Source organism: Cervus canadensis, chromosome 24, assembly GCF_019320065.1.
Source record: "Cervus canadensis isolate Bull #8, Minnesota chromosome 24, ASM1932006v1, whole genome shotgun sequence".
In the NCBI taxonomy this organism is placed as follows: domain Eukaryota; kingdom Metazoa; phylum Chordata; class Mammalia; order Artiodactyla; family Cervidae; genus Cervus; species Cervus canadensis.
The window spans coordinates 23,220,003-23,243,809 of record NC_057409.1 but is presented as its reverse complement, the minus strand read 5'-3'; the positions used below and the strand labels follow the sequence as shown (position 1 = coordinate 23,243,809).

Here is a 23,807-nt window from a genome sequence, read left to right as displayed (position 1 = left end):
TCTTAACTGTCCCCAAAATGGGTAGGTTCGAGAGGCTGTGAGTGTTGAGGGGAGCGAAGCCTTGGTAGATGGTGGTCTTGACAAAAGTATACAGATTTCTGGGCCATCTGACTCCTGATGGAGACATGGACTCTTACAAAGGGGTGCAGTCATAGTGTGCTCTTCCAGCAGTGGCCTGCAGAGGGCACTGGTGAGGAGGGCTCAAGCTACTTCCCGACTTCTGCTGAAAGAGGCTTCAGGGCAGGAAAAAGGGCAATGTTGCCCTAATCTCAATTCGTTTGTCATCCACCTCCTTGAAATGTACGTAGAGCTTAATTTCTTATGCTAGTAAGCAGTGTACTGAAACACTTATGAAAAAATATCTTAAGATCAGAAATAAATACATCTGATGACTCAATAGCTGAGGAATATGGTGATGCTGCAAAAGGGCAAAGATGCTTGCTGACTGGTGTCTGAGAGAAGTCACGCAGAGTATATATATCCCAAATTAAAATATCTCCCCAACTGCCCATCACGGTGCCAGAAATGTCACTGCTAGAGAATCAGGGAATCTCAAGCGTAACTGAGACAGAGAAAAAAGCAACATGATACCACAGAATGAATGCAGGATTTGGCATCCCACTGATCTGTGTGTAAACCCCAGCCCGGGGCCTCATCAGCTGTGTCACGTGAGTTAACTTGCTCTAATTTTCTAACCTCCCTGTAGAATATTCACACACCACATGGAGGGCAAGTTTCTGTTGGGTGGAGACAGGTGCCAAGGTCACATTTCTGTTCGGGGCGACCATGGAAAGATTGTTGATTTAGGGCACTAGGAGTGGCTGGCTGATTGAAACAGAAAATTGAAGAGAATGTTTAATGGGCAGATGACATATGTGGACATCTGCAAAGCATGGTGTATAAATATGCACTTAGACTTGAAGCCCCACAAATATCCTAGATCTCTGCATAATCTTCAATTCATAGTATTTACCTGTGAGGTATTTGAGTAAGAAGCACTTATTAGAAACACTGTGGAGACTATTCACCTCTAAGCTCTCTTCCACTTACAGATTCTAGAATTCATTCAGAGAGTATGATAATTGGACAGAAAAGAAGAGTCTGGGCAAAGTTATAACAGGAAAATGGAGGTTCCATGTTTTTCCAAAGGCAGGCAGGACCCTCTTAGTGTGTTTTGACCATTCAAGGATTTCCTCTCCACCCTCCCTCCCTCATAGCTCAGATGGTAAAGAATCTGTCTGCAATGCAGGAGACAAGGATTTGATCCCTGGGTCGGAAAGATCCCCTGGAGAAGGAAATGGCAACCCACTCCAGTATTCTTGCCTGGAAATCCCATGGACAGAGGAGCCTGGCGGGCTACAGTCAATGGGGTCACGAAGAGTCGGACATGACATAGTGACTAAACCACCACTCCCTCCCTCACACACACACACACACAGAGAGAGAGAGAGAGAGAGAGAGAGATGCCCTCTCATGGAAATGACCCACACTGAGACACATAAGCCTCTCACCACCCCACCACCAATGCCCCAACCGTCAGCTGAAAGACCCCTCCCAGAGAGGCAGTGCAGTGGAGTTAGGTTAGGAACACAGGCTTTGGCACCTCATGACACTGGGTGACTTGGGGGCAATTATTTAACCTTTCTGAGTTTTGCTTTTTCTGATGTAAAAGGGGATAATAAGAGGCCCTTGACAGTGATACAGCACAGATTGAATGGGGTAAAGTGTTTAGTGTTGTGCCCAGTGCACAATAAATATTCAATAAATAATAACTACAATTTATTTCCTTGGTTTTTTACGAGCACTGTTGTTCTGTTGCTCTGTACATTTTCTCGCTGCTGCTGTTGTTGATTCCCTGTTGATATGTCAGGATGCTGATAGCATCAACCCCTGAAGTGATGCACATTATAACAATTCTCTACAGCCTTGCCCACTCAGGATTCTCTCCAACCCATGGACCAGAGAGAGGGCAGCTGATGTATTCTCCACTAAGCCTGTGCTGTTGACTTACCTAACATTCAGTCTGGGGGTCCTCTGGCCCCTCTCACACCATATAAAAGCATAGCAGTTTTATCTTCTGGGAAGCAGGGTAACCTGAAAATAGGTAGATTGCTTCCAAGTCTAGTTGTTTCCAATTGCCCTATACCCATCACTTCTTTTTCAGTGCTGGTTATGGAAGACTTAAATGTTTTTATTTACAAAAGTCAAGGGTAAAAGGTTTAAATATAAATTATTCCATAATCACAAAAAAAAACCTAAAGGCAAGCTCTAGGTAGTGAGCTGCTAGAGGATATTGCATTCTACAAATGTATAATGTGATCATGTATTTCCATTCATTATTTCTTACCTGGATTGACTGTGGAAGGAAATAATTTTCTCTTTTAGCTCCATACTTCTTGATCCACATCCATTGCCTCTGGATTTCCAGAATGAATAACCCACAGTTGTCCAGAAATAACATTTATTAAGCAACAATAAAACACACAATAGAAAAGGCCTTATAAGTAAAACTATATATTTATAATGCTTTATTTTTTTTGCTCCAGTACTCCACAAAACACTACAGACAGTAACAAAATAATTCAGTAAATATTAAAAACTTTCAAGGGACTTATAGGACACTCTTTATCATAAGTGAGCATCAACAATGCCACGGCTATTAGATACACTATTAAACACTATCATAGATATCTTTCTTGAATTAGGGCTATGATTAATATTTTTATTCAGAAATCATAACATTTACACATACCCATACACAAGAGAACAGTTCAGAGTAAGTGAAGCAGATGCTCCAGTGAAATGGAATCATCCGCCTGTACAGCATTTAAAGGTATTACAGTGTTAACAAGAGAGAAGTCAACACACTAAAGAGAAATATTGGGGTTTGCTTGGGATGGGAGGAGTGAAAATAGGGTGATCAATGAAAGCTGCTTACATATTTTCCATTGCTCTCTTAGCAATGTGCTCCCTTCCCTTTTCTGCCTTTTCTTGGTTGAGGTATTCCAGCACTTTCACTAACAGATCTTCATCCAAGTACGGTCTGTTGGGGGTATCATCACTCTTCGGGGTCCCTACAGGGAGCCTTTTGCTTACCGAGGCCAGTTTGTCAGTCTCCTGAGAGCTGTGTTGACTCAAATGCTCTTTGAGGGCCTGCTCGATTTGGTTCTCGTCCTGTCGATCATCTTCAGTTGAGCCTTGACTGGGAACTCGCTTCACGGGGTTGGCATTCATGATCTCAGGGTATTTAACCAGCATCCTGGCCAAGTACTCTCCTAATTCTTGATCCTTGTCATTCAGGTTCTCATATGCCATCTGTCTGTTTTCAACATCTGGCATCCAGACAGCTTTGGGGAGCTGGTTAGCTTTAGATCTTCCAGGACCATAGGGCAGTCTTGACAGAACTTTCTCTCGGTTATACTGATTGGGAAAATATGGAGGCTTTGGATTTCCAGCACTCTCCATCCCTAAAAGATTTAGAATGTCCTCTACACTGAGCCCATCCGGTAGGGCCTCTGCTACAGGACGACCAGGTGTTTTGGGGTAGCCATTCTTGGAGAGCATCTTATTTTGGAACAGATCTGGATGGTCTAAGTCAACCTCTGAGATGTCTTCAGGTTCAACAGGAATCTCAAGCTCCTGCTCTGGTTCCGCTGGCTTCTCTCCAGTTTTGAGCATGTCAATTAAGTCTTCAGGGGGTATCTGTAAATTCCTTGAGATTTCAATCAGCTGATAAATAGATTGAGGATCAAGTGGTTTCTCAAAGAGCCTGGTTGCTCTTTCCCCAGTTTGCCCATTCTGGGACCTCCCACTTCCCGCAGCATTCACTAACCTTTTCAGATAGGCAATTACTTTGGAGACATCATCTGAGAGTTGGTCTTTACTCTCTTTCCGGAGATCTTCATCTTGGAGGCCCAGCTGCCCGGAACGCTTCATTTCGTCGTTGATTTGCTCAGTTTTGTCTGCATTCTCTTTGCTGTCTCTTGCCTCTTCCTGAGTTTGACTCTCTATTTTTTCCTCTACTGGGTTCCAGTCTTCTCCCCCAACCACGTCTTCATAGGCAATGTTATTAGCCTTGTAGATATCATCTTCATCGTCTGTGTAAAGTTTTTGCTCCTCATCAGCCCTCTCACGCTTCTGGTTGTTTGGTCCCGTCAGTTTCCCCAGCTCTTGGAAGACAGATTCCAATGTAGCAAGATTTTGAGGAGTATATTGTTCCTCCACTATTTCATTTGTGCGTTTGAAGGGGTTGTCCCTGGAATTCTCTTCATACATAGGAGGGAATCTCATGTGCTTGAGCTTTCTCTCTGCCCACTGTTGAGTCTCATAATCATCAGGCATGTCCATTGGAAAGTTCTTTTCTGAATTCAAAGTATAAGGCCTGTTTTCCTTTGGGGCAGACTGGGGCTCATTTTCAGCCTGTCTCAAAGCTTCAGCTATTATCTTCATCCATTCATCTTCACTCAGGGAATCCCTCGAACTTTCTGGCAAGTCACCGTTTTCTTTTTGCTGAAGGGGAAGAGAAACACCTTGGTAGGGGTTGTAGTCTGGGCTGCTTTCTTCTTTGTGAGCTTGTTGTCGGAGCTTCTCTATGTACTCCAAAGCCCTGATCATTTCAGGACTGGGAAACCTTTGGACATTTTCCAATCTGAGATCTGGTTCCTTCTGAAGCAGCTGGTTTCTCTGAAATGAAGCAGCTTCAGCTTCAGAGAGGAGGAAAATTAAAGGGATGAGAGACAGGACTGCTCCAAGCCAGTGAGTCTTAGCTTCTGCCATGTTTGAAAGATTTCCTTAAAGCATAGAAAACATGAGTTAACACAAGTGAAACTGACTAGTAGACTCTATAGCAAAAAAAGTAATTAACCATTGAGGGGGGAAAAGAACACAGTAGAGATTACTCTACATTAATTTAGGATGATTCTTTTTGAAAACTATAAATGTTTCATACACAATCCTCACAAACTAACCACAGGAATCTTTAGCAAAATTGTTACCCATTTTGCATCAAATTTGTATGGCATTTTTTTTGGTTAAAATAATAGCAAAAACATTGATATGAGGTTTCTCAAGTATGATTTTTTAACTTATAAGACATGTATTGCTTAGCATGCATTATTTCTGTTAAATAAAGATTTTCCAAGATGAGTTTTAGTTATTTGTACAGCATTTATATTGAAATCACTGGCAGAAAAATTAGATGGCTCAATTTAAAACATGCACAGACACACACACAGAGTCATATCCTTATCATAAACCATGTGGTTTAATTCCTGACTTGTCCATCTAATTTGTTGTAGAAACACAACATTACTATATAAGATGAAGTGATATTCCATGTTAATGTTAATCATACTGAATTCTCCTGTGGATGAGTCTCATTCATATATATTTGCAGAAATAACTTGTCCTTTAGTCTGATACTAAATTATATTATTAATTTTCGAAGGTCTGTACCTTAATGACCTCCAGAATATGGGTCTTCTCAAGTCCAAGCTAGTAGGCAAACTTAACAAAGTTTTTTCTTTTTAATATCCCCAAAGCAGTATTTATTTACTCAATGAATCCCAAAATACTGAATTTAGAAGTCTGGTATTTTATAATCATTCATCCTGATTGACATGTAATAGCACACATGGTACTATTGGGATACACACGCACAATAGTCAGAATTGAAAAAACATCCATGATATCCAGTGATATTTATTTCAATGTAAATGTACCAATGTACCAAAATATAAACTGTTTCAAAACATCTGTGCTCCATATTTCTTCTAATAATTTTACTGTGACTGTCTTGTAAAATGCAATCATGATTATATTTTTCCTCAGCCCTCAAGAGATATAGTAAATAATAACAGATGCTACAGACAGAACATAAGTTTTCTGAACCAGTCTATTTCTGAACTTATAAGTGTTCAGATTCAGCTTGACTTAGGTCTGTGTCTATTTGGGTGTGGACCTATGAAATCTCAAATGACTCATTCTGTTAGAAAATTTTAAAATAATCACTATGTAATTCCCAACTTAGAAAAATGCATACAGTGTGTTGAATTCTTCCACTTAAAATTTTTCATTCATTCTTTTACTTCAAAGCCTTATAGTCACTTGTATAAATTACCAAGAGGATTGGTTTTTACATATTTTACATTTGGCATTGTTAACATTGAAATCTATTTTAATATGTGCAATTTTGTTACAAATAAAGTAAAGGAATTTTATAAGTTTGCTCTTAACTGAATTATGGTTTTGTGATGTATAAGTTAAGTTGCTGGATATCATTATCTGTTAACTTAGACATCAATTGTAGAAAATATCATTGTTCACAAGATCATATTGGTATTTAAGTAATATTTTCAGTTTTTAGAATCTAAAACTGTTGTACTTACAGAAATTTCTTTAGTACAATTTATTAAAATGATTATTAAAATTAATTATTAAAATATGCACTTATTTACATTAATTTAGCTACTTAATTTACTGAAAGTAAAATCTTTAAAGGCATGTCAGAGAAAATTTCTAAAATACTAACTATGAATCAATGTTTACTAGAGGAAATTGTATTCATGACTTACTAGGCTTAAATAAAAGTACATTATACATTCTTCTTTATATTTTTTCAGGATTAGTTTAGATTTGAAAATCAATTTTCCACATTGGCATTTGGACTAGCAATTTTAAGAATCTTAGTGAACTTATTTTCTTTGAAACCATTACCCTGAAGTATCCTTAACCCAGTTATATGCTAGGTTATGTGCTGATCTTTAAAATCATTATTTTGTAGGTGAACTTTGCTGTGGTGTTGGGGAAGAATATTCAATGCAGTTATTTAAACCACAGGCCTAACAAGAGCTACCATTTGATCATTTACTCAGACTCAGTTTGGGTGACATAGTTATTGCCTTTGACTAAGGCTCAAGGGATTTTTTTAGATGAGCTGGTAGCAGCTCATCTAAATAGTGAAGGTGGTTTTAACAGTTCTAGTGTTCTATGTAGAGTTTAAACCAAAAAACCTCATCAGTTAAAACGTCTTTTCTATTGAAATTATACTAGAGCATTGACAAATGCAACTGGATGTATCAAATTTGAGCAATTCAATTAGTTAGGATACAGGAAAAAGAAACACTTGTCCCATTCAAAATATTTAGCAAAAATTGTACAACCTCTTTCAACCAAAGCATCATAATAAACAATTTATATGGTTATAAATGTTTCCTCATACATTTCAGTTATCTCTTTGTAATCCATGGTCATATCCAACCTAGAAACCAAGATAATATTTCCCCCTGAATAAACGAAGAAGCTCATTCTAGTCTTACTTTGCTAGGACCAAAATTAGTAAACAATAATGTAAGTCCTTTCAGAGTATACCAGTTGAGAAAATAATTTTATACAGTTAGTTAAATTTGAGATCTTGCAAAGTAAATGTCAAAGAAAAAAACAAACTAACTAACTAACCTAGCTCCAAAATTGGTTGCATCTATCATGAACATGTTTAACAGCCTTTGAATCATCGGACACCTACTGTTAAGAATATTAAGTATATAAATTGTATCCCTGCCCTTGTATCTGGTCCTTAGGGGAAGAAACAAGAAACTAAGGAAAGAAACAAAATGTCAGGCTTGGTTAACTTTGCATTAATAATGTGTATTAACACAAATATCCTTAACTTTTTCACGTTCTGATATATGATTATCTAAATAACACAACGGTTAATAAATACCTGACAGCAAGCAGTGTAAATCACAGATGCAATCATGCATATATATGTACATATATACAGTGTCCTTAGGTTGCCAGATGAGCAGCAGGTTGCCGTTCAGTTATTCTAAAGAAATAAGCTTGCCAAATGGTCTCTTTCTTCTTAGCTAGGAATTAAGGAGAGAATACGCAATTTAGAACTTTCCAGTAAGCAGAAGGGAAAAGCAGTCTTACCTCTTATTTATATGGCAGAGGAAGCCCAGAGCATATTCCTCCAGGTTCGCGGCTTGAGCGGCTCGGACCGTTTCAGCACCCGGACAGCTCCCCGGCTTATAGAGAGCCGCCGCGCCAGACTCCGCACTGCCACAGTGACGTCACCCGCTCAGCCACAAACCGGAGCACAGGCGAATTTTTTCAAAGAACCCGAGAGAAAATAATCACTTTATAGATTTAAAAAAAAAAAAAAAAAAATTGCATGCTTACGCCACCTGTCTTTCTGTGGCAAAAACTGCAGTTCCCTTTCTTTTAACAAAATCTTTGAGGCTTGAAATACAATGCTCTGCACAATTTTCCTTAGAAAAATTCGTCAGATAGACGTGGCTAATTGCAATATAATCTCATCTGTGTCCAAACAGCTTGTGATAAGGGTTTCCTGTTGCTATTGTTGTTGTTGTCATCGTTGTTAAAAGAAAGTTTTACAGATAAGGACTTCTTTTTTCCCTTCGGTGGCCACAAAGAAATTACATGAACATTCCTCAGTATGCTCGAAGAGGAACAGAATACACATTATGAATATGAAGTCGTATTTCATATCATAACCACAAGAAGCATTGTTTTTAAAATCATGTTTATTTGAATAAAAAAAGTATCCTTTTTTTTTGTGAGTCGACCTCAAGACGCTAATGAATTAGGATTTTAGTCTACGACTTCAATATAATTTTGAAGCATGTATTTCTAAGGACTCAGGTCTAATAGTTGATAATTCTATATGAATCTGTTGGCATCTTTTACAACATTGGATGTCAAAAAGGGAAGCTCAGAAGTTGAGAATACTTTCAATAAAAAAAGAAAAAAATTACTGTTTGAGATAAGTGTGACTCATATGCAACTGTAATTTGTAACCGAAAGGAAGTTATACTATAAATATTTTCTTCCTCCAGTTGAGTCAGGTGAATCGAATACATTCCATAAATGTGACCAATTCAAGAAATAATGTAGTGTTAATACTTAACTTCCAACCTCTCAGATTTGTAGTCGTAATCATTGTTGTGCTTTACCAAGTAACCTGATTAAATAGTTTATAATTTATATAAGTCTAAATTTTTAACTTCATTTTATTAAAGATATGATTTTCCTAAAAACCATATGTTTTGAAATGAACTTTATGTAAAAGAATCTTGCTATATAAGAGATCCCTTTTGTCTCTGTTAAAAGAATAATTAGCCATTGATTTATTCATTCAGTAAGTTGTAATGCCTACTAAGTGCCAGATACAAGGATGAATAGTATCTGCATGTATAGATGCATATATATACGTTAGGTAGGTATACATATCTGCATGTATAGATGCATATATATATGTTAGGTAGGCCAAGAAGCTCATTTGGTTTTTCTATAAGATGTTATGGAACAACCTGAACAACCAAACTTTTTGGCCAACCCAATATATATATTGGTCTAGTGGGGATAAGAGACAGATTGTTTTTATTTTAGGATAAGAGACAACAGATTATTTTTATTTGATATAAATTGAAAAGCACGAAGAAAGATGTCAGCCAGCAGAGACAATAGGGAGCACTGTTCAGTCTAGAAATCTTGGATGGGAAGGGTTCTAGGAAAAGAAACCTGAGCTGAGGTTTCCATTATCAAGTTTGACTTAATGATTTCTAATGACTCTAGGTAAACCACAATACTCTTGAACTCCTTGAGGAAACAAAAATAGTTTAAAACCTTAGGAAAAAAAATAATCTTGGGAAAAATAGCCCTTGATTTTCTCTCTTTGATCTCCTGGTTAAGATATTTGATTCTTGATGACTGGTTATCTGTGGATTGACATGGGACTCATACAGGCTTGACTGGAGTCCTATGGCCAATTTCTCTAATCTATTTATGCCTCATAATGGGTTTTTAGCACCATTAAGGTTAAGTGCTAAGTTGATGAGACCTGAGTTAACAAATCTCATTTCTCAAGTGCATCCCAAAAAAGTAAATTCATTTGCAGATATCTTTGCTAGCTTTGCACACATAACATTTTCTTAAATCCTGACAAAGATAAACAAACCACTCTGAGTTTCACCTAATTTACCTTCCAGTACTTCTGTGTGGTCAGTTGAACTAACCAATGTCAACACAGCATCAGAAAATTCCACAAGATTACTCTTAAAGGGTTGACTTGATTCAATAGAGGTCTTAACAACCCTCGTGGAAGTCACTCTTTATCAGCTAGTGCATATTTGTGAAACTAAACGTTATGGCAAGGATCAGAAGCTACAGTTCTTCTAAGATCCCATAATCAAATTCTTTGCTGAGAATGTCTTTAATTATCAAAAGTCCATATAAAACCTCATTCAAAAACTCCAAGTAGAAGTGAGATGTCAGGAGGCAACCAGTTGGATGGACTGGCTTTATCAGCTAAAGGTGTGGGGGAGCAATGAGCCATTTGTGAGTAACTGAATTCCTTTCCACTATATAAAACTGTGATAAACACCTACCATTTACTGAACTCCATTATGTTCCAGGCACTGTGCCTGGAGTTTCGGCAATCTAACTTAACCCTCTTGTCAACTGTAATAGGTAGCTCTATTTGTCTGCATTTTACAGTTGAAGAAACTGAATCTCAGAAATAACTCAGTTGGCCACTGATTTCTCTCTCATAATTGGTAGAGGTAAGATTTGAACCTAGTTCTTTCCAAAGGTACATCCATAATAAAGACCATGATTTGGGCACTCTAGCTAGGTGATAGGCATACAGAAATGACTATGGCTTGGATCTAATAATGAAAGATCCAAGTCTAGAATACAATCACTTTGACAAAATTCTCAGGGGTTGTTCCAGTTGTTTTTCCTGGTCACTACTCAGGTGGTACAGGCCCAGACTTCTATTTGGGGCAGCAAACATGGAAAACAAGAGTCGACATTAGATCACCTTCTTGATGCTATGGGGCATATTATAATGTCTTCCAAACAAGACAGTAGTTACTGAATTTGGAAAATTCTATTCAGTGGCCTGTGTTTTATAGATTTTTCAATGAGTTATACTTAATATATCTCTAAAAGTCATTAATTTTTTTGCCAGTAGTTATTTGTTTTAAAGAGAACTATATTCTCTAGTAGAAATCTATTTGGAAAAGAAGTTTAAAAGCAATATACATAGAGAAAGCAAACTTCTTGTTGATGTGAAACCTTTTGGAGCATGTATAATATAATAAAGATAACCTATAAATCTTTTTATCACTAAGCTTGAAATAAGATCATTTTGAACATTCCTCACAAAATTTTAATTTTCTGTTAGGTCTAAATTGCCAATTATCATTGCCTCCAAGAAGCAAAGCTCTATATCTTGGACATTTTCAAAATAATTATGTACTGTGTATGATAATGGTTTTTACTAAATTAGCTTGCATCCTCACCGTGGTGCTCTTAAGATCAAGCTAATCATTCACAACTTAAATCTAAGTGATTAGAAGGGACTCATTCCTTTTTTACGATCATATTTTCTTAAATCTTAGTCACTTTGTCCTTTGTTATTTAATTTCATATTTCATTTAGACCAGATTCTGATTTTCCTATCATTTGTACATGCAATTCTCTACCTTAGTAATCCTTCAATTTGAAATGTCTCTTCCACTCCATTATACTTCTCATTTTGTTTCAATTTATATGAAAGCAATTAAGATCCAGAAGGCTGATACATCTTCTTTCTTCTCTTTCTCTCCCCTCTTTCTTGACTCTAACTTCCTCCCTTATCCCTCTCTCTCAGAAAACAAGATTTTCATGGAGAATCCTGTCTGCAGCCTTATTTTATACAGTTCTTGGAGTTCTCACAGCAAGTTCACTGGAGTGGTTTGCTATTCCCTCCTCCAGGGGATCACATTTTTTTTTTTTCTTTTTTTTCAGGGGATCACATTTTGTCAGAACTCTCCACTATGACCCGTCTGTCTTGAGTGGCCCTGCATGGCATGGCTCATAACTTCACTGAGTTAGGCAAGCCCCTTTGCCATGACAAGGCAATGATCCATGAAGGAGGGCAAACTCTGGGAGATGGTGAGGGACAGACAAGCCTGGCATGATGCAATCCATTGGGTTGCAGAGTCGGACACAATTTGGCAACTGAATAACAACCAGTCTGCAGCATATGTGACCTGAGGTCCTCCAGCATTTGCTGGGGGACAGAGGTTGTCTGTACTGTCTTCCCCGAGCCCCTCAAGGCCTGGGATCCTTTTCATTGCTCATTCGTCACCTGTTTTCCTCTCTTCCCTTCTTCCTGCTTTCCTTCTTCATACTTCTTGTTGATGCTTTACCTCCCTCATGTGTTGCTTCCAAAATTTACCTAAACTCTTCTAATTATAGTACAATGTATTGCAATAAGTTCTAATTTACTACAATTGGATTTTATCACAATTTATTTATTATTATACTTTGCTACAATAAATTATATTTTATTACAATAAAACAATAAATGTTCCTTTATGACATAAGATGACTTTTAAAAGAAAACTCACTATCAAAGAAGAGCAAAATATTTTTCTACTTCCTTTGCAAAAGCAGAGCTTGTCAGAGAATGTATAAGTCAGAAACTTCATACTGTATTCATATTAATACTGTAACTACTTAATAATGTAACTACCTAGTTTTTCAGATGACATTCATTTGGTGCTAGGAGGCCTTGGACAATGGCTGGCCAAAAATAAGTTGTGTTGAACTGAGTTAACATTTTCTCATGCCTACTGTCAAAGCTTCAAATATTCCATTTTGAAAATTTTTAATCCTCTCAAAGTATCCTTATGCAAAAAAGCTGCCTTTATTTGTTAGAGCTTCAGGCACTTCCAGAAAATTATGTTTAAAAAATTTTTTAAGAAAAAAATTTTTTCATTATAGAAACACTTTATTTTTTTCTACTGTTTCCCTTATTTTGTAAAACATTTTCCTAGTACCTGAGTTAAAATTTTAAATTTCACATAAAGAAAACCAAACTACTTATAATTCCAGTATCTGTTTATTCTTTGTAACATTTTTGCTCCTCTTAGGAATTACTGGTGGCCCCATATGGATTAGATAACATTTAAGATCCCTTCTAACCCTTGAACCCAATATCTCTTTTCTTTGTGAAATGAAGATCAGCTGTGAAACTACTTTTGCATTTGTCTACTAAGTACTAAAATATGATCTTTCTCATAAACCCTCAGTGAGAACCACTTAAACCAAATAAATTTAGGCTTTCTTCTCCATTGCCTTTGGATTCTGAAGCCATCTGGTGCTCATAGGAAGAGAAAGTACCATTCTCTTAAGTCTAATACTATGCATGTTTGAGCATCTGCTCTTTCAGTGGGCTTTGGGAGAACAAAGTTAGTGTGCTAGAAGTTAATTACTTTGCCTAAAACAACACTGTATGTCTTAATCTTTCAAATTTTCCTGCCACAATTGTTTTGTGAATCAACATTTTCAGTATTTACATGCAAATACTTTAATAAGGATATTTTCTGTTTGGAAACAACCCAACTTCATACTCCTACACCTCCTTTTAGTAAGAAATCCAGAAAGATGTAGGAGAATCTTGAAGATCAAAGTTCAGCATCTTTATGGTTAAGTTTAGCACTTCAGGTCTGGGGCTCCCACTGACATACCGGATGACTTTCACAGTTCACTTAGCCTTTGCATGGATTCTAGAGATCTGTTTTGATAAAACGAATATATCAGTTCTGGAGGTAGGGCACTTGCATATGTAACATGAGGTAAGAGCTGAAAACCTAAAATGTTCTCCTTGAATCCAGTTTTTTCTCTTGCATATTTTTGTCCAGAAATTAGCACACAAGTTGAAACATCTAACTATTTTGAAGTTATTTACACTGTAAGTGGGGGGATATAAAATACATGGTACAGCAGTGATTTTCAAAATGCAGTCCAGATCAGCAATATTGGCATCACCTGGGTACCTCTTAGCAAACTATTCTCTCATGGACCACATATTTCTCCTAGTTAGTATTTACTATAGTTGTAATGCAGTATTTATTGTTACCACATAAAACCTAGCCTGTCCTGACTGATACAACTATTGAAATCAACTGTTTTGGGACATCATTATAACTTGAATGTCTATACCCTACGGTCACAGTCATACCCAGGCAAAAACGATGAGATGAATTTGCAGTGAGGCTCTTGTCCTGCTTTTTCCTGGGACTCCTATTCTCCAAGAAGCGAATCAGATGCATCTGTGTTTCCCAATGTATAGAGGCAATATCCACAGCACTATAAGAAGTGATTTGATGCCAGATGTAGACATAGCATCAAGTAACACTGCATTTCATAGTCTGAAATGTATTCCTTGCACAATGTCACAATTTTCTTGGTTACATAAAGAAGACAATTTCAGTTGGGGACTAGCATGTTTTTAACAGTTTTCTAACACTTGAAAATCTTCCTTTTTGGTCTCAGGCTTAAAGCTGTCTGTAAGTTGCAGGATCTACCAAGATTTGTTAACAACTTTGTATTTTTATTGCATTATGGTTTAGGTTGCCTCCTGTTTATATAGGTGATAAATTTTTCAAGTTGAGGCAGTGATACAGACCTCCTTATATTTAGTTTAACAAAAGAAGCATTTATAGAACACATTTTTCTGTGTAATGTTTATTTTATTTATTTGGCTGTGCCAGGTCTTCTTTGATCTTTGTTGTATAAGGGATCTTTTTTAGTTGAAGCATGTAGGATTTTTTGGGTTTGTTTTTTTTTTTTTTTGTTACAGCATATGGGATCTTCAGTTGCAGCATGCAAACTTTTTAGTTGCAGCATGTGAATTTCCTTTTTTAGTTGTGGTATGTGAACTCTTACTTGGGGCATATGGGATCTAGTTCCCCAATCTGGGTTTGAACCTGGGTACCCTGCATTGAGAGCATGGAGTATTAGCCACTGGACTTAGGGAAATACCTATGTTTTCTTAAATATAGAAAATACATACCAAGAAGGTAATAGTGTTAATAATGCTTAGAGATAGCAAAAGTAATTCTTTGATTGACAATTTTGGGGGGAAATTTTGTGTTACACTGTTGTTTAACCTTGTGCTGTGTGCTTAGATGTTCAGTTGTGTCTGGCTTTTTGTGACCCCATGGACTGTAGCCCACCAGGCTCCTCGGACCATGGAGCTTCTCCAGGCAATAATACTGGAGTGGGATGCCATGCCCTCCTCCAAGGAATCTTCCCAACACAGAGATCAAACCCAGGTCTCCTGCATTGCAGGTGGATTCTTTACTGTCTGAGCCTTCAGTGAGGTTTAATTTTCGTTTTGGGGTCCAGAACTACTGGCTATAGAGTCACATCATCCTACTTCTCTTCCCATCTCCAAGAATGTTATATTCAATGACCAAAAAAAAAAAAATTCTTAATATTAAAAATGTTTCAGTTCCACAGTCAAACTTGCCTAAGAAAAAATTCGACAGCAGCAGTTACAGATGGCAGAAGATAGAATGCCAAGCTTCTGTCTAGCTGTGTGACCTCAGGCAAATCACTCAACCTCTCTGGGCCTCGGTTTCCTCATTTGTCAAGTGAGGGTCCTATTACCTAAGCTGTGGGTCTCAGACAGTTGCTGCAAGAATCCAGTTATATAACAGTAGCAGAAATGCCCTGGAAAGTTTGAAGCTTTCTGCAGCTGGGCTGCCTTGATTATTATTCATCTCCCAGCCCCTGAGAATTCACCGAGCTTGTCATACCTGAATTTTAAAACGGTAACCAAGCAAAAAAAAAAAAAAAATCGTTTCCTTTATATCAATGTGATTAGAATTGATTTTCTGGACGCTGCTGCGAGGCAAGTCATTTGCAACCTCGCCTCAATTAGAAGGAAGAGCAGAAACGCAAGTGTTTGCGTAAATGCTGGAAGCCAGTTCCGCTCTCCAGCCGGCGGAGGTGGGGTTTCTTCTGGGAGGCCGCTTCTGGCACAGGCTGCCTCGACTCCAGAGTGGCGTCAGACGGATGAATTGGAGGTCCAAACACACACGGCTATAGGGAATAAGACGTGAGTCATGGTTTGCTGGGGCTGAGAGGCAGCCATGAATGAAAGCGAACATTTCTTTTCAGGCCCGCGCCGCCGCCGCTCAGCCCAAGGCCAGGTTCCCGGTTTGATCATCTGCATCTCCGCACAGCCCAGCACGAAGGGGCACAGTGGAGGCAATTTTCGCATTAAGCATTCACAAAGACGCGGCCGTTCGTTCCATTCATCCCCCGGCTCTGTCCTAATGAGCCTCGGGAACAAAGCTGAAGTGTCGTGACACTTGGTGCCTTTTCTTGATGGGCGGACTACAGGAGGCTGATGATAGCAGAGCCGCAGCGATTCAGAGGGCCCAGGGATGCAGGCGCCACACACAGCCCCCGAAATGACTGCCATCCCAAGGCCCCCAGCCATCTTGGTGGCTGAGCCAGAGTCAGGTTTCTGAGCGAAGGAGACTCTTGAAGGGCTTTTGTTTCCTGACCTCAACTATGAAATCTCTAAATTGCCTCTGTTTGTCTCCCTAGTATCTAAGAACTGAAATAGGATTTGGGGGTCTTTTAACAGCAACCACAAAAGGCAAGGAGATAAAAATCCCATTTGTCTACTACAACCGTGGATTCCTTCCTTCCGAACTATGCTTCATTACTCTTCATCTTAGCAAAAAGTCAAGGATCTTTTATCCATTTAAAAGGAGGGAGAAGTGGTTAATGGGCAAGTTCTGGCGCCAGGCTGCCCAGGTTTGAACACTGTCTCTGCCACTGACCAGTGTGGAGGTCTGATCAGGGTGTTTTGTTTGTGACTCTGCTTTCTCCTCCATAAAGTAGAAATCATTAGGCACCTCATAGGGTTTTGTGCACATTCAACCATAAGCATTTAATAAGTAGAGTAATACTTATTAGTAGTAGTAATATAGTATATAGTACTATTACTATTATTATTAGCAAATGTTTATCAGATATTTCCCTGGTGCCAGACATTGCACCAAGATTATAGAAGGTATCAAGGATAGAACATGAATAAGATTCAGGGGCTGCCCATACACCCATAGAGTCTTGTGAGGAAAATGGCTTTTGGGGAAGACATCTGTATACAGAACTAATTGTAATGGGCTGGGATAAACATATACACAAGGAGCAGTGGATGGAGAGAGACCGCAATTAGTCCTGCATAGGCAGGCTGGAGATTTCAGAGAGCAGGGAGACTTTGAACTTGTCTAAAAGATGGTTTCAAGCTGCCGGGGAAATAGATCCACTTACTTCATCTCAACCTCCCAAGCAGCCTGCATCTTTACACAGAGCTTTCTTCCATTGGCTACAGAGCAGTCTGGTCCCGTACCCTGCATATGATCACGGGGTGCATGGCTATTCTGGAGCCTCATCTCTGGGTCCAGGGCCTCTCTCCTCATATCTGTGCTTCTTCAGAAGATATCCATGTTCCAGGATTTAGCTGTGTCTTCCAAACACAAAGGTAATAAACCCAGTTTAAAGAATTAGTCTATTTTAAAAATAAAAAAGGGATTTGCCAGAAGCCAAGATTTCTTCTGCTATCAGAATATCCTCCTCTCTGGGCCCTGGAATTATGATCTTAATGGTTTTATCAAATAGCCACAATAGAATACTGAAATAACCATTTTTCAGGAATTCTTAGATGAGAAAAGGAAAAGTACATACAGCAACATATATGGCTCAGAATATGATGGATATAGTTACTGGTTGTAAATGACATCTACTCTGGAATTCATAGAATATAGCACAAGTTTTGTTTTGTTTTTCTTTGCAAAGTCAATCAAATCCAATTGAATAATTGAATTTCTACTAGATGCCAAATTCTATGGGTATTCCTATAACTGTAATAAAAGGAGCAGAAAGCCATGGAAACACACACAAAAAGATGAAATAGGAAAAAGAAGGGAGTGGTATAGTGAGAATAGTTAATGTTTATTAAGTTTACTACATGCCACACGTTTTACAATGACTATATCTTTCCGTAGGAGATACTATATGTCAAATTCTCCAAAATTGCCATTTTTTAGATAAAAATTGTTGCATATGGACAGTATTACGTGATTCAACTAATTTTGTTGATGAGAACAATGAGGTTCAGAGAGTGTCATGAACAGACACAAATGACCTGTGGTCAGACAATCTGGGCTGTATTTCTGGCTTTACCACTCAATGTTTCCTATCCTTATAAGGACACTGGGAGGATTAAGTGGAATGCCATAATAAATGCAGTTACTGGCAAACTAGGAGATCTTAATACTCTTTTCTTCTATAATAACCAGCCCCTGCTTAAGGGAGAAAAAGAAAAGAGATAGGCTGACCCCCATTTCCTAGGCAATCAAGGGATGGGGGTGGATGGACTTTCTGGTACCCTGGACTGGTACCAAGTCTGGCCCTGTTTACCCCAGGTCCAAAATCTGGAAATATTTAAGAATGCAAGGTAGCAGTTCAGCTCAAGGCTAAATTAGAGCCAAGAAAAATCATCCTACATCAACCATGGACACCAGGGAACTGGCCCAGAGGAAGGTTCAGAGTTAGAGGTTAAAGGAGCAGACTCTGAAAGAGGGGTTTCCATGGTAAGTAGAACCTGGAGAAATCAATGAGTTCAAGGTCAGGAAACTGGAGACAGAGGCCTTTTGTTGAGTTTCTGGAGACTTGGGATGAGCCTGCCAGGTCTGATTAAAGCGAATGCTGAGAAGTTGACAAAAACTACTGGAATGGAGCGTGAAAAGAACATAGAGAGTCATTTCAGTTCAGCTCACTCAGTCGTGTTCAACTCTGCAACCCCACGGACTGTTGCATACCAGGCTTCCCTGTCCATCACCAACTCCCAGAGCTTACTCAAACTCATGTCCATGGAATTGGTGATGCCATCCAACCATCTCATCCCCTGTCATCCCCTTCTCCTCCTGCCTTCAATCTTTCGCAGCATCAGGGTCTTTCCCAATGAGTCAGTTTTCATAGAGAGTAAGAGAACTAAAATGTTGAGCATCCCATTGGTGGCATCGATGAGGGCAATTTCCCCAAAGCCGTGGAAATGGAAAAGCTTTCTAAAGATTCTCTCAAAGGCTCCTCTGCTACTTCTGGCTGCTGCCCTGGGGCGAGCCATGAAGGAAAGCTGGCACCAGGCAATTATGCTGACATGATAGGAACTCTCCACACCCCATCAGAATTGAGATTACAGTTTTCACCCTCATAGTCTCAGTATTTTATCCCACCCCAAAATATGATGAGGTAAGTAAAACAAATTTAAGCTAAAGAATTTGGTGATCATATTTTAAGTAAGTGGAGTCCCCACTGAACACATTTAAATCTAATTGGGCGTTGCTGGCACCCGGTTTTGTATAATTGGACCTTACATAGGCTACATGGTGACTGTGTCTCCCTCAGACTCCCACTTCACCCCGTGAATCTGTGATAGAAGCAATTCCCTCCCACAAAAGCCATCATTATTCAGGGTTGCAAAACCCAGCAAGACGGATCAGATGTTCATCACACTGTGCTTGTCATCATCTCTCTTGTGATTACTTGTCACCATCCACACAAACCATGGCCACAGAGCATGGATTGTTAAGTTTTGGGGTTTTTTTTTTTTAAAGAAAAGGAAGTAGTACTTGTTTGGGATCCCTACATCTTCCTTGGCAGCCCTGTCTCTCTCTATGACTGTACCACCATGACGAACAACCACACTGAATCTTGAGTTTCCTGAAGCCCTGCTCTCTGATTAAACCAAAATGTGAGAAAGATAGAAAATGTCATTTGAGTAAGCTTCCACTCATGCATTCATTCAGTCATTTGCTCATTCATCAAATGTTTACTGAACTGATTGAATTATTCAGAAAGGAATGAGCTGTGTTCCCTGCCCACTCATAGCTCAGAGCGTAGTAGGTGGCAGTGAGTGTGGGTTTATGGTGGTGGATGACAGAGACACATGCCTAAGTCCTTGTGACCAAAAAAAAGAAAAACAGAAGAAAATACATTCTCAAGAGAGTCACTAGGAAAAGGCCAAGAAGCAGTAGGAGTTATTAATTCTCCCCAAATTCAAGAAAGGAGTCATGAATGTGATGGCATTTAAACACGGTCTCAAAGAAATAAAGAAAGCTCGTGGTAACATGAGCCAGATACGGGGTGGGGAGAGAACAGGTCTGCAGGAAAAAATAGAATTTGGTTTGTCACGATGAAAGCTAACATTTATTAAATGTTTTCCTGGTACAGCCACAGGAAGATTTTTAAGATAAGTTATAATACTTAATTCTTATAATAATCTTGTGAGACAGGTGTCCTTTATTCTTACTTTACAGAGAAGAAACATAAACGCAAAAATATCCAGCATAACATTCCAAGCTCAGGCTTTTACTAAGGGGAGGAGCTGCCTGCCCCCTAACCACGCCCCCAAACTGAAGGATGTTGTAGAGCAAGTCTAGAGTCTTGATAGAGGACCCCATCCCCTTGGAATGCCAGGTGGAAGGGCTTGGGCTTTTTTATTATCCTTCTTTCTAAGGACAGAAAGGAAATAAATGACAACACAGAGGAAAACAACTTGGGCAGCTGTGTAGAGAATTCATTTGCATTTTAATGAGAACGTTTACCACCTCCAGCCAGAGCTTTTAACTAAGGGAAGCTCAAATTCAAAGTGGGAGGGAGCCTAAGAGGTTAGAGACTTCCAGATGGAGCCTGAGTGGGAACAAGGTCAGCAGAAAGAGACTCTCACGTCTAGCGAAGGCAGCTCTCCAGCAGAGAGGAATCCACCCCACCCCTTCTCCTTCTGTAAGGAGGGAGAAAATCTCTCTCGTTTTATCCAAAGTCGCAGAGGTAGAGGGTGGCAGAATGGAGATCCAAACATTAGTCTTCTCTCTCCAAGTCCTATATTCCTTCCATTGCATGACTCGTATTTAAGCTTCTCGGTATTTCAATTAGGAAGAGCCGTCTAACAGGCTGCCTGGAGCTGAGCTTCCAAACTCTGCCAGGGGCCTCCAGCCCCCGGGGCCCCGTGGTTCCCACAGCACAGGGAGGACTGTCAGCTGCTCCCTTTTCCCACCCCAAGCTAGTTCAGGGCGCGCTCCTCCACTCCCCGGGCGCCTCCTACTCTCACCCACTCCTGTGAGGTCTCCTAAGTTTCCCCATAGACTGTAGCCCACCAGGCTCCTCTGCCCATGGAATTTTCCAGGCAACGATACTGGAGTGGTTTGCCATTTCCTACTCCAGGGGATCTTGCCGACCCAGGGATGGAACCCATGTCTCTTGCATCGCCTGCATTGGCAGGCGGCTACTAGCGCCGCCTGGGAAGCTCTTCTCCTAAGTTCGAAAGTGTGCATGCTAAGTCGCTTCAGTCGTATCCAACTCTGTGTGACCCTGTGGACTGTAACTGCCAGGCGTCTCCGTCTATGGGATTTTCCAGGCAAGAATGTTAGAGTGGGTTGCCATGCCCTCCTCCAAGGGATCTTGCCGACCCAGGGATCGAACCCCTGACATCTCTTGCATTGGTAGGCGGGTTCTTTACCACTAGTGCCACTTAGGAGCCCTCTCTTAAGTTTAGACCAAAGCAAATAATCTAGAAGTACCCAGAGAAGAGTTAAAATAAATCAAGTTGGAATGGCAGGTGAACCAGATGCAGAAGATCAAGAGTCTTCTGTATTTTAAATGCAGGACTAAGAATGAGATATGAATCTCATGAACACTGTGGAACTTATCCTCTTACAACTTCACAATTGGACACAGGAAGCTGTTGACCTTTCACCTAATTGGTCCAAATTAGGTTTTGCATCTGATTGCATGCAAGCCTTGCTGATTTGTTATTTGTGCATTTGGCCACCTGATGTGAAGGGCTGATTCACTGGGAAAAGACCATGGTACTGGGAAAAATAGAAGGCAAGAGAAGGGAATGACAGAGGATGAGATGGTTGGATGACATCACAAACTCAATGGACATGAGCCTGAGCAAACTCCAGGAAAGAGTGAAGGATAGGGAAGCCTGGTGTGCTGCAGTCCATAAAGTCACAAAGAGTCAGACATGACTGAGCAATTAAACAACAACAACAATAGGATACAAAGCCAGCCTGATTTTAGCTCTGTGCTCCTCTGCACACCACTCTTTCTTTCTTTAGATGGAGTGTCTTAGGAGGAGAGAGTACTTCCTGATAGAGGAGCCACTTTTCATCAAGTTATTCAACATTTTGCAAACTTGACTCAAGCACCCCCAGTAGAATGCGCCTCTGTTTGCTGGAAGAGCAGCCACATGGACTAAGAGAGGAAGACTGGAAAGGCAGCCAGGAGGGGCAGATGCAGGCATGGTTGGTCAGTTGTCTGTCTAAGGAAGTTCCATCTGCTGGGTGAAGTAGGAAAAATCAGCGATACTCCACATCAGGAATGCAGCAGTACTGATGGTGACTGCAGTATTTAGGAGAGAAACAGGATCCACTCACACAGAGGAGGACCCTGCTCACATCTAGGTCAAGTGTAAGAGACCAACCAAGCAGGCAGGATGGGGGTTCTTGACCATCCCCTACTGAAACTCCTTGAATGGCTAGCCGCTGCTCTCAAAGTAACATCCTAATTTCTAACTCTGCTCAGCAGTTGCTGTTGAGCCTGTCCCTCCTTACCTCTCAAGCTCACCTCCTTTCACTCTAGTCCTACCTTTCTGCTCCTCAGTCACACAGGGCTTTCTGCCACTCTGGGGCCTTTGTACATGCCATGTCCTGAATGTGGAGCGTGGCTCCTAAGCCCTCTTCATTAACTTCCATTCAGCGTATAGCCTTCCCATTAACTAATCGTCTTCTAATGGAAGCCATCTTTGATATCCAGGTTGAAATAGGTTCCCTTTTCACAGACTCACAAAGACCCCTATTGTATTGACTAGATTTTCTTACTTTCTGGCTTGAAGAAGTATAGTCAAACTCTCTGCTTTCTTTTTTTTTTTTTTTTTTATGATTTTTTGGATGTGGCCATTTTTTAAGTCTTTATTGAATTTGTCACAATATTGCTTATGTTTTGATTTTTTGGCAGCAAGGCATGTGGGACCTTAGTTCCCTGACCAGGGGTTGAACTCGCACCCCCATATCGGAAGGTGACGTCTTAATCACTGGACCACCAGGGAAGTCCCCCAAACTGGCTGTTGAATCAGCATTTTATGATAACACGCCCCACCCTGAGTGAGCCTCCATAGCCATTTATCTCACCACCCAGGCAACATGAGAATGGTAAAATTATACATGAATGAGGTGCCAGGGCATGGGGGCTCCACTTTGCCAAGGAGAAAATCATAAGTAGTCAGGAATTTACTTTGTGTGTGTTTATGTTTTATTATTTATTTCTTACTGCAATATAATTGAGATAAATACTCTGTAAGTTTAAAGTGTTGATTTGATATATTTATCTATCTCAAAGATTACCACCATAACATGAACAACCACCTTCTATCACATCACATAATTATCATTTCTTTTTTGTGGTGAGAGCATGTAAGATCTAGCCTCTCAGCAACTTTGAATAGGTAACAGAGAATTGTTGATTATAATAGGAGCTTACTTTTAAGATTTATCTGAAAGAAGGCATCTGTGTTTTCAGGAAGCCCTGAGGGCATTGCAGAGTGCTTCTGGAAATACGTCCATTCCGTTAACACCCAAGGGCATTTAGGAACACAGTCTGAGTGATGGTTGACATAGCTGTAACTGTAAAAGTAACAGCGCTGATAGCCAACTCCCAGGGCTTAATCACAGGATGCGAGTGTTGCCTTCCTTCTTGCTTTCTCTTTAAAATGCGTCACAAAGGCTAAACATACATCCTGAGTGTTTCTTTGGAAGCCCCAGCTCTGCTTTCTGACACAGCATGTCCAATTAGATGCCCAGCATCCAGCACCTCTGACCCCATCTGAGGGAGGAAGGCTCCCAAGCTCCGGCTTCTATTTCCAGCCTCGG

General features: G+C 39.8%; 1 protein-coding gene across 1 annotated transcript; it reads right to left on the bottom strand.

Moving 5' to 3' along the window:
• Positions 1-2,444: 2,444 nt before the first annotated feature.
• SCG2 (secretogranin II) lies at positions 2,445-8,097 on the bottom strand. The gene is made up of 2 exons (XM_043445773.1): positions 7,933-8,097; positions 2,445-4,790 (listed from the first exon to the last, which is right to left on the bottom strand). Exon 2 carries the CDS (start codon positions 4,774-4,776, stop codon positions 2,935-2,937), a length of 1,842 nt encoding a protein of 613 aa, XP_043301708.1. The 5' UTR covers positions 4,777-4,790; positions 7,933-8,097; the 3' UTR covers positions 2,445-2,934.
• Positions 8,098-23,807: the final 15,710 nt, after the last annotated feature.

Excerpts from the sequence above, each read along its gene's own strand:
- SCG2 (XM_043445773.1), bottom strand. The coding sequence starts at position 4,776 with ATGGCAGAAGCTAAGACTCACTGGCTTGGAGCAGTCCTGTCTCTCATC.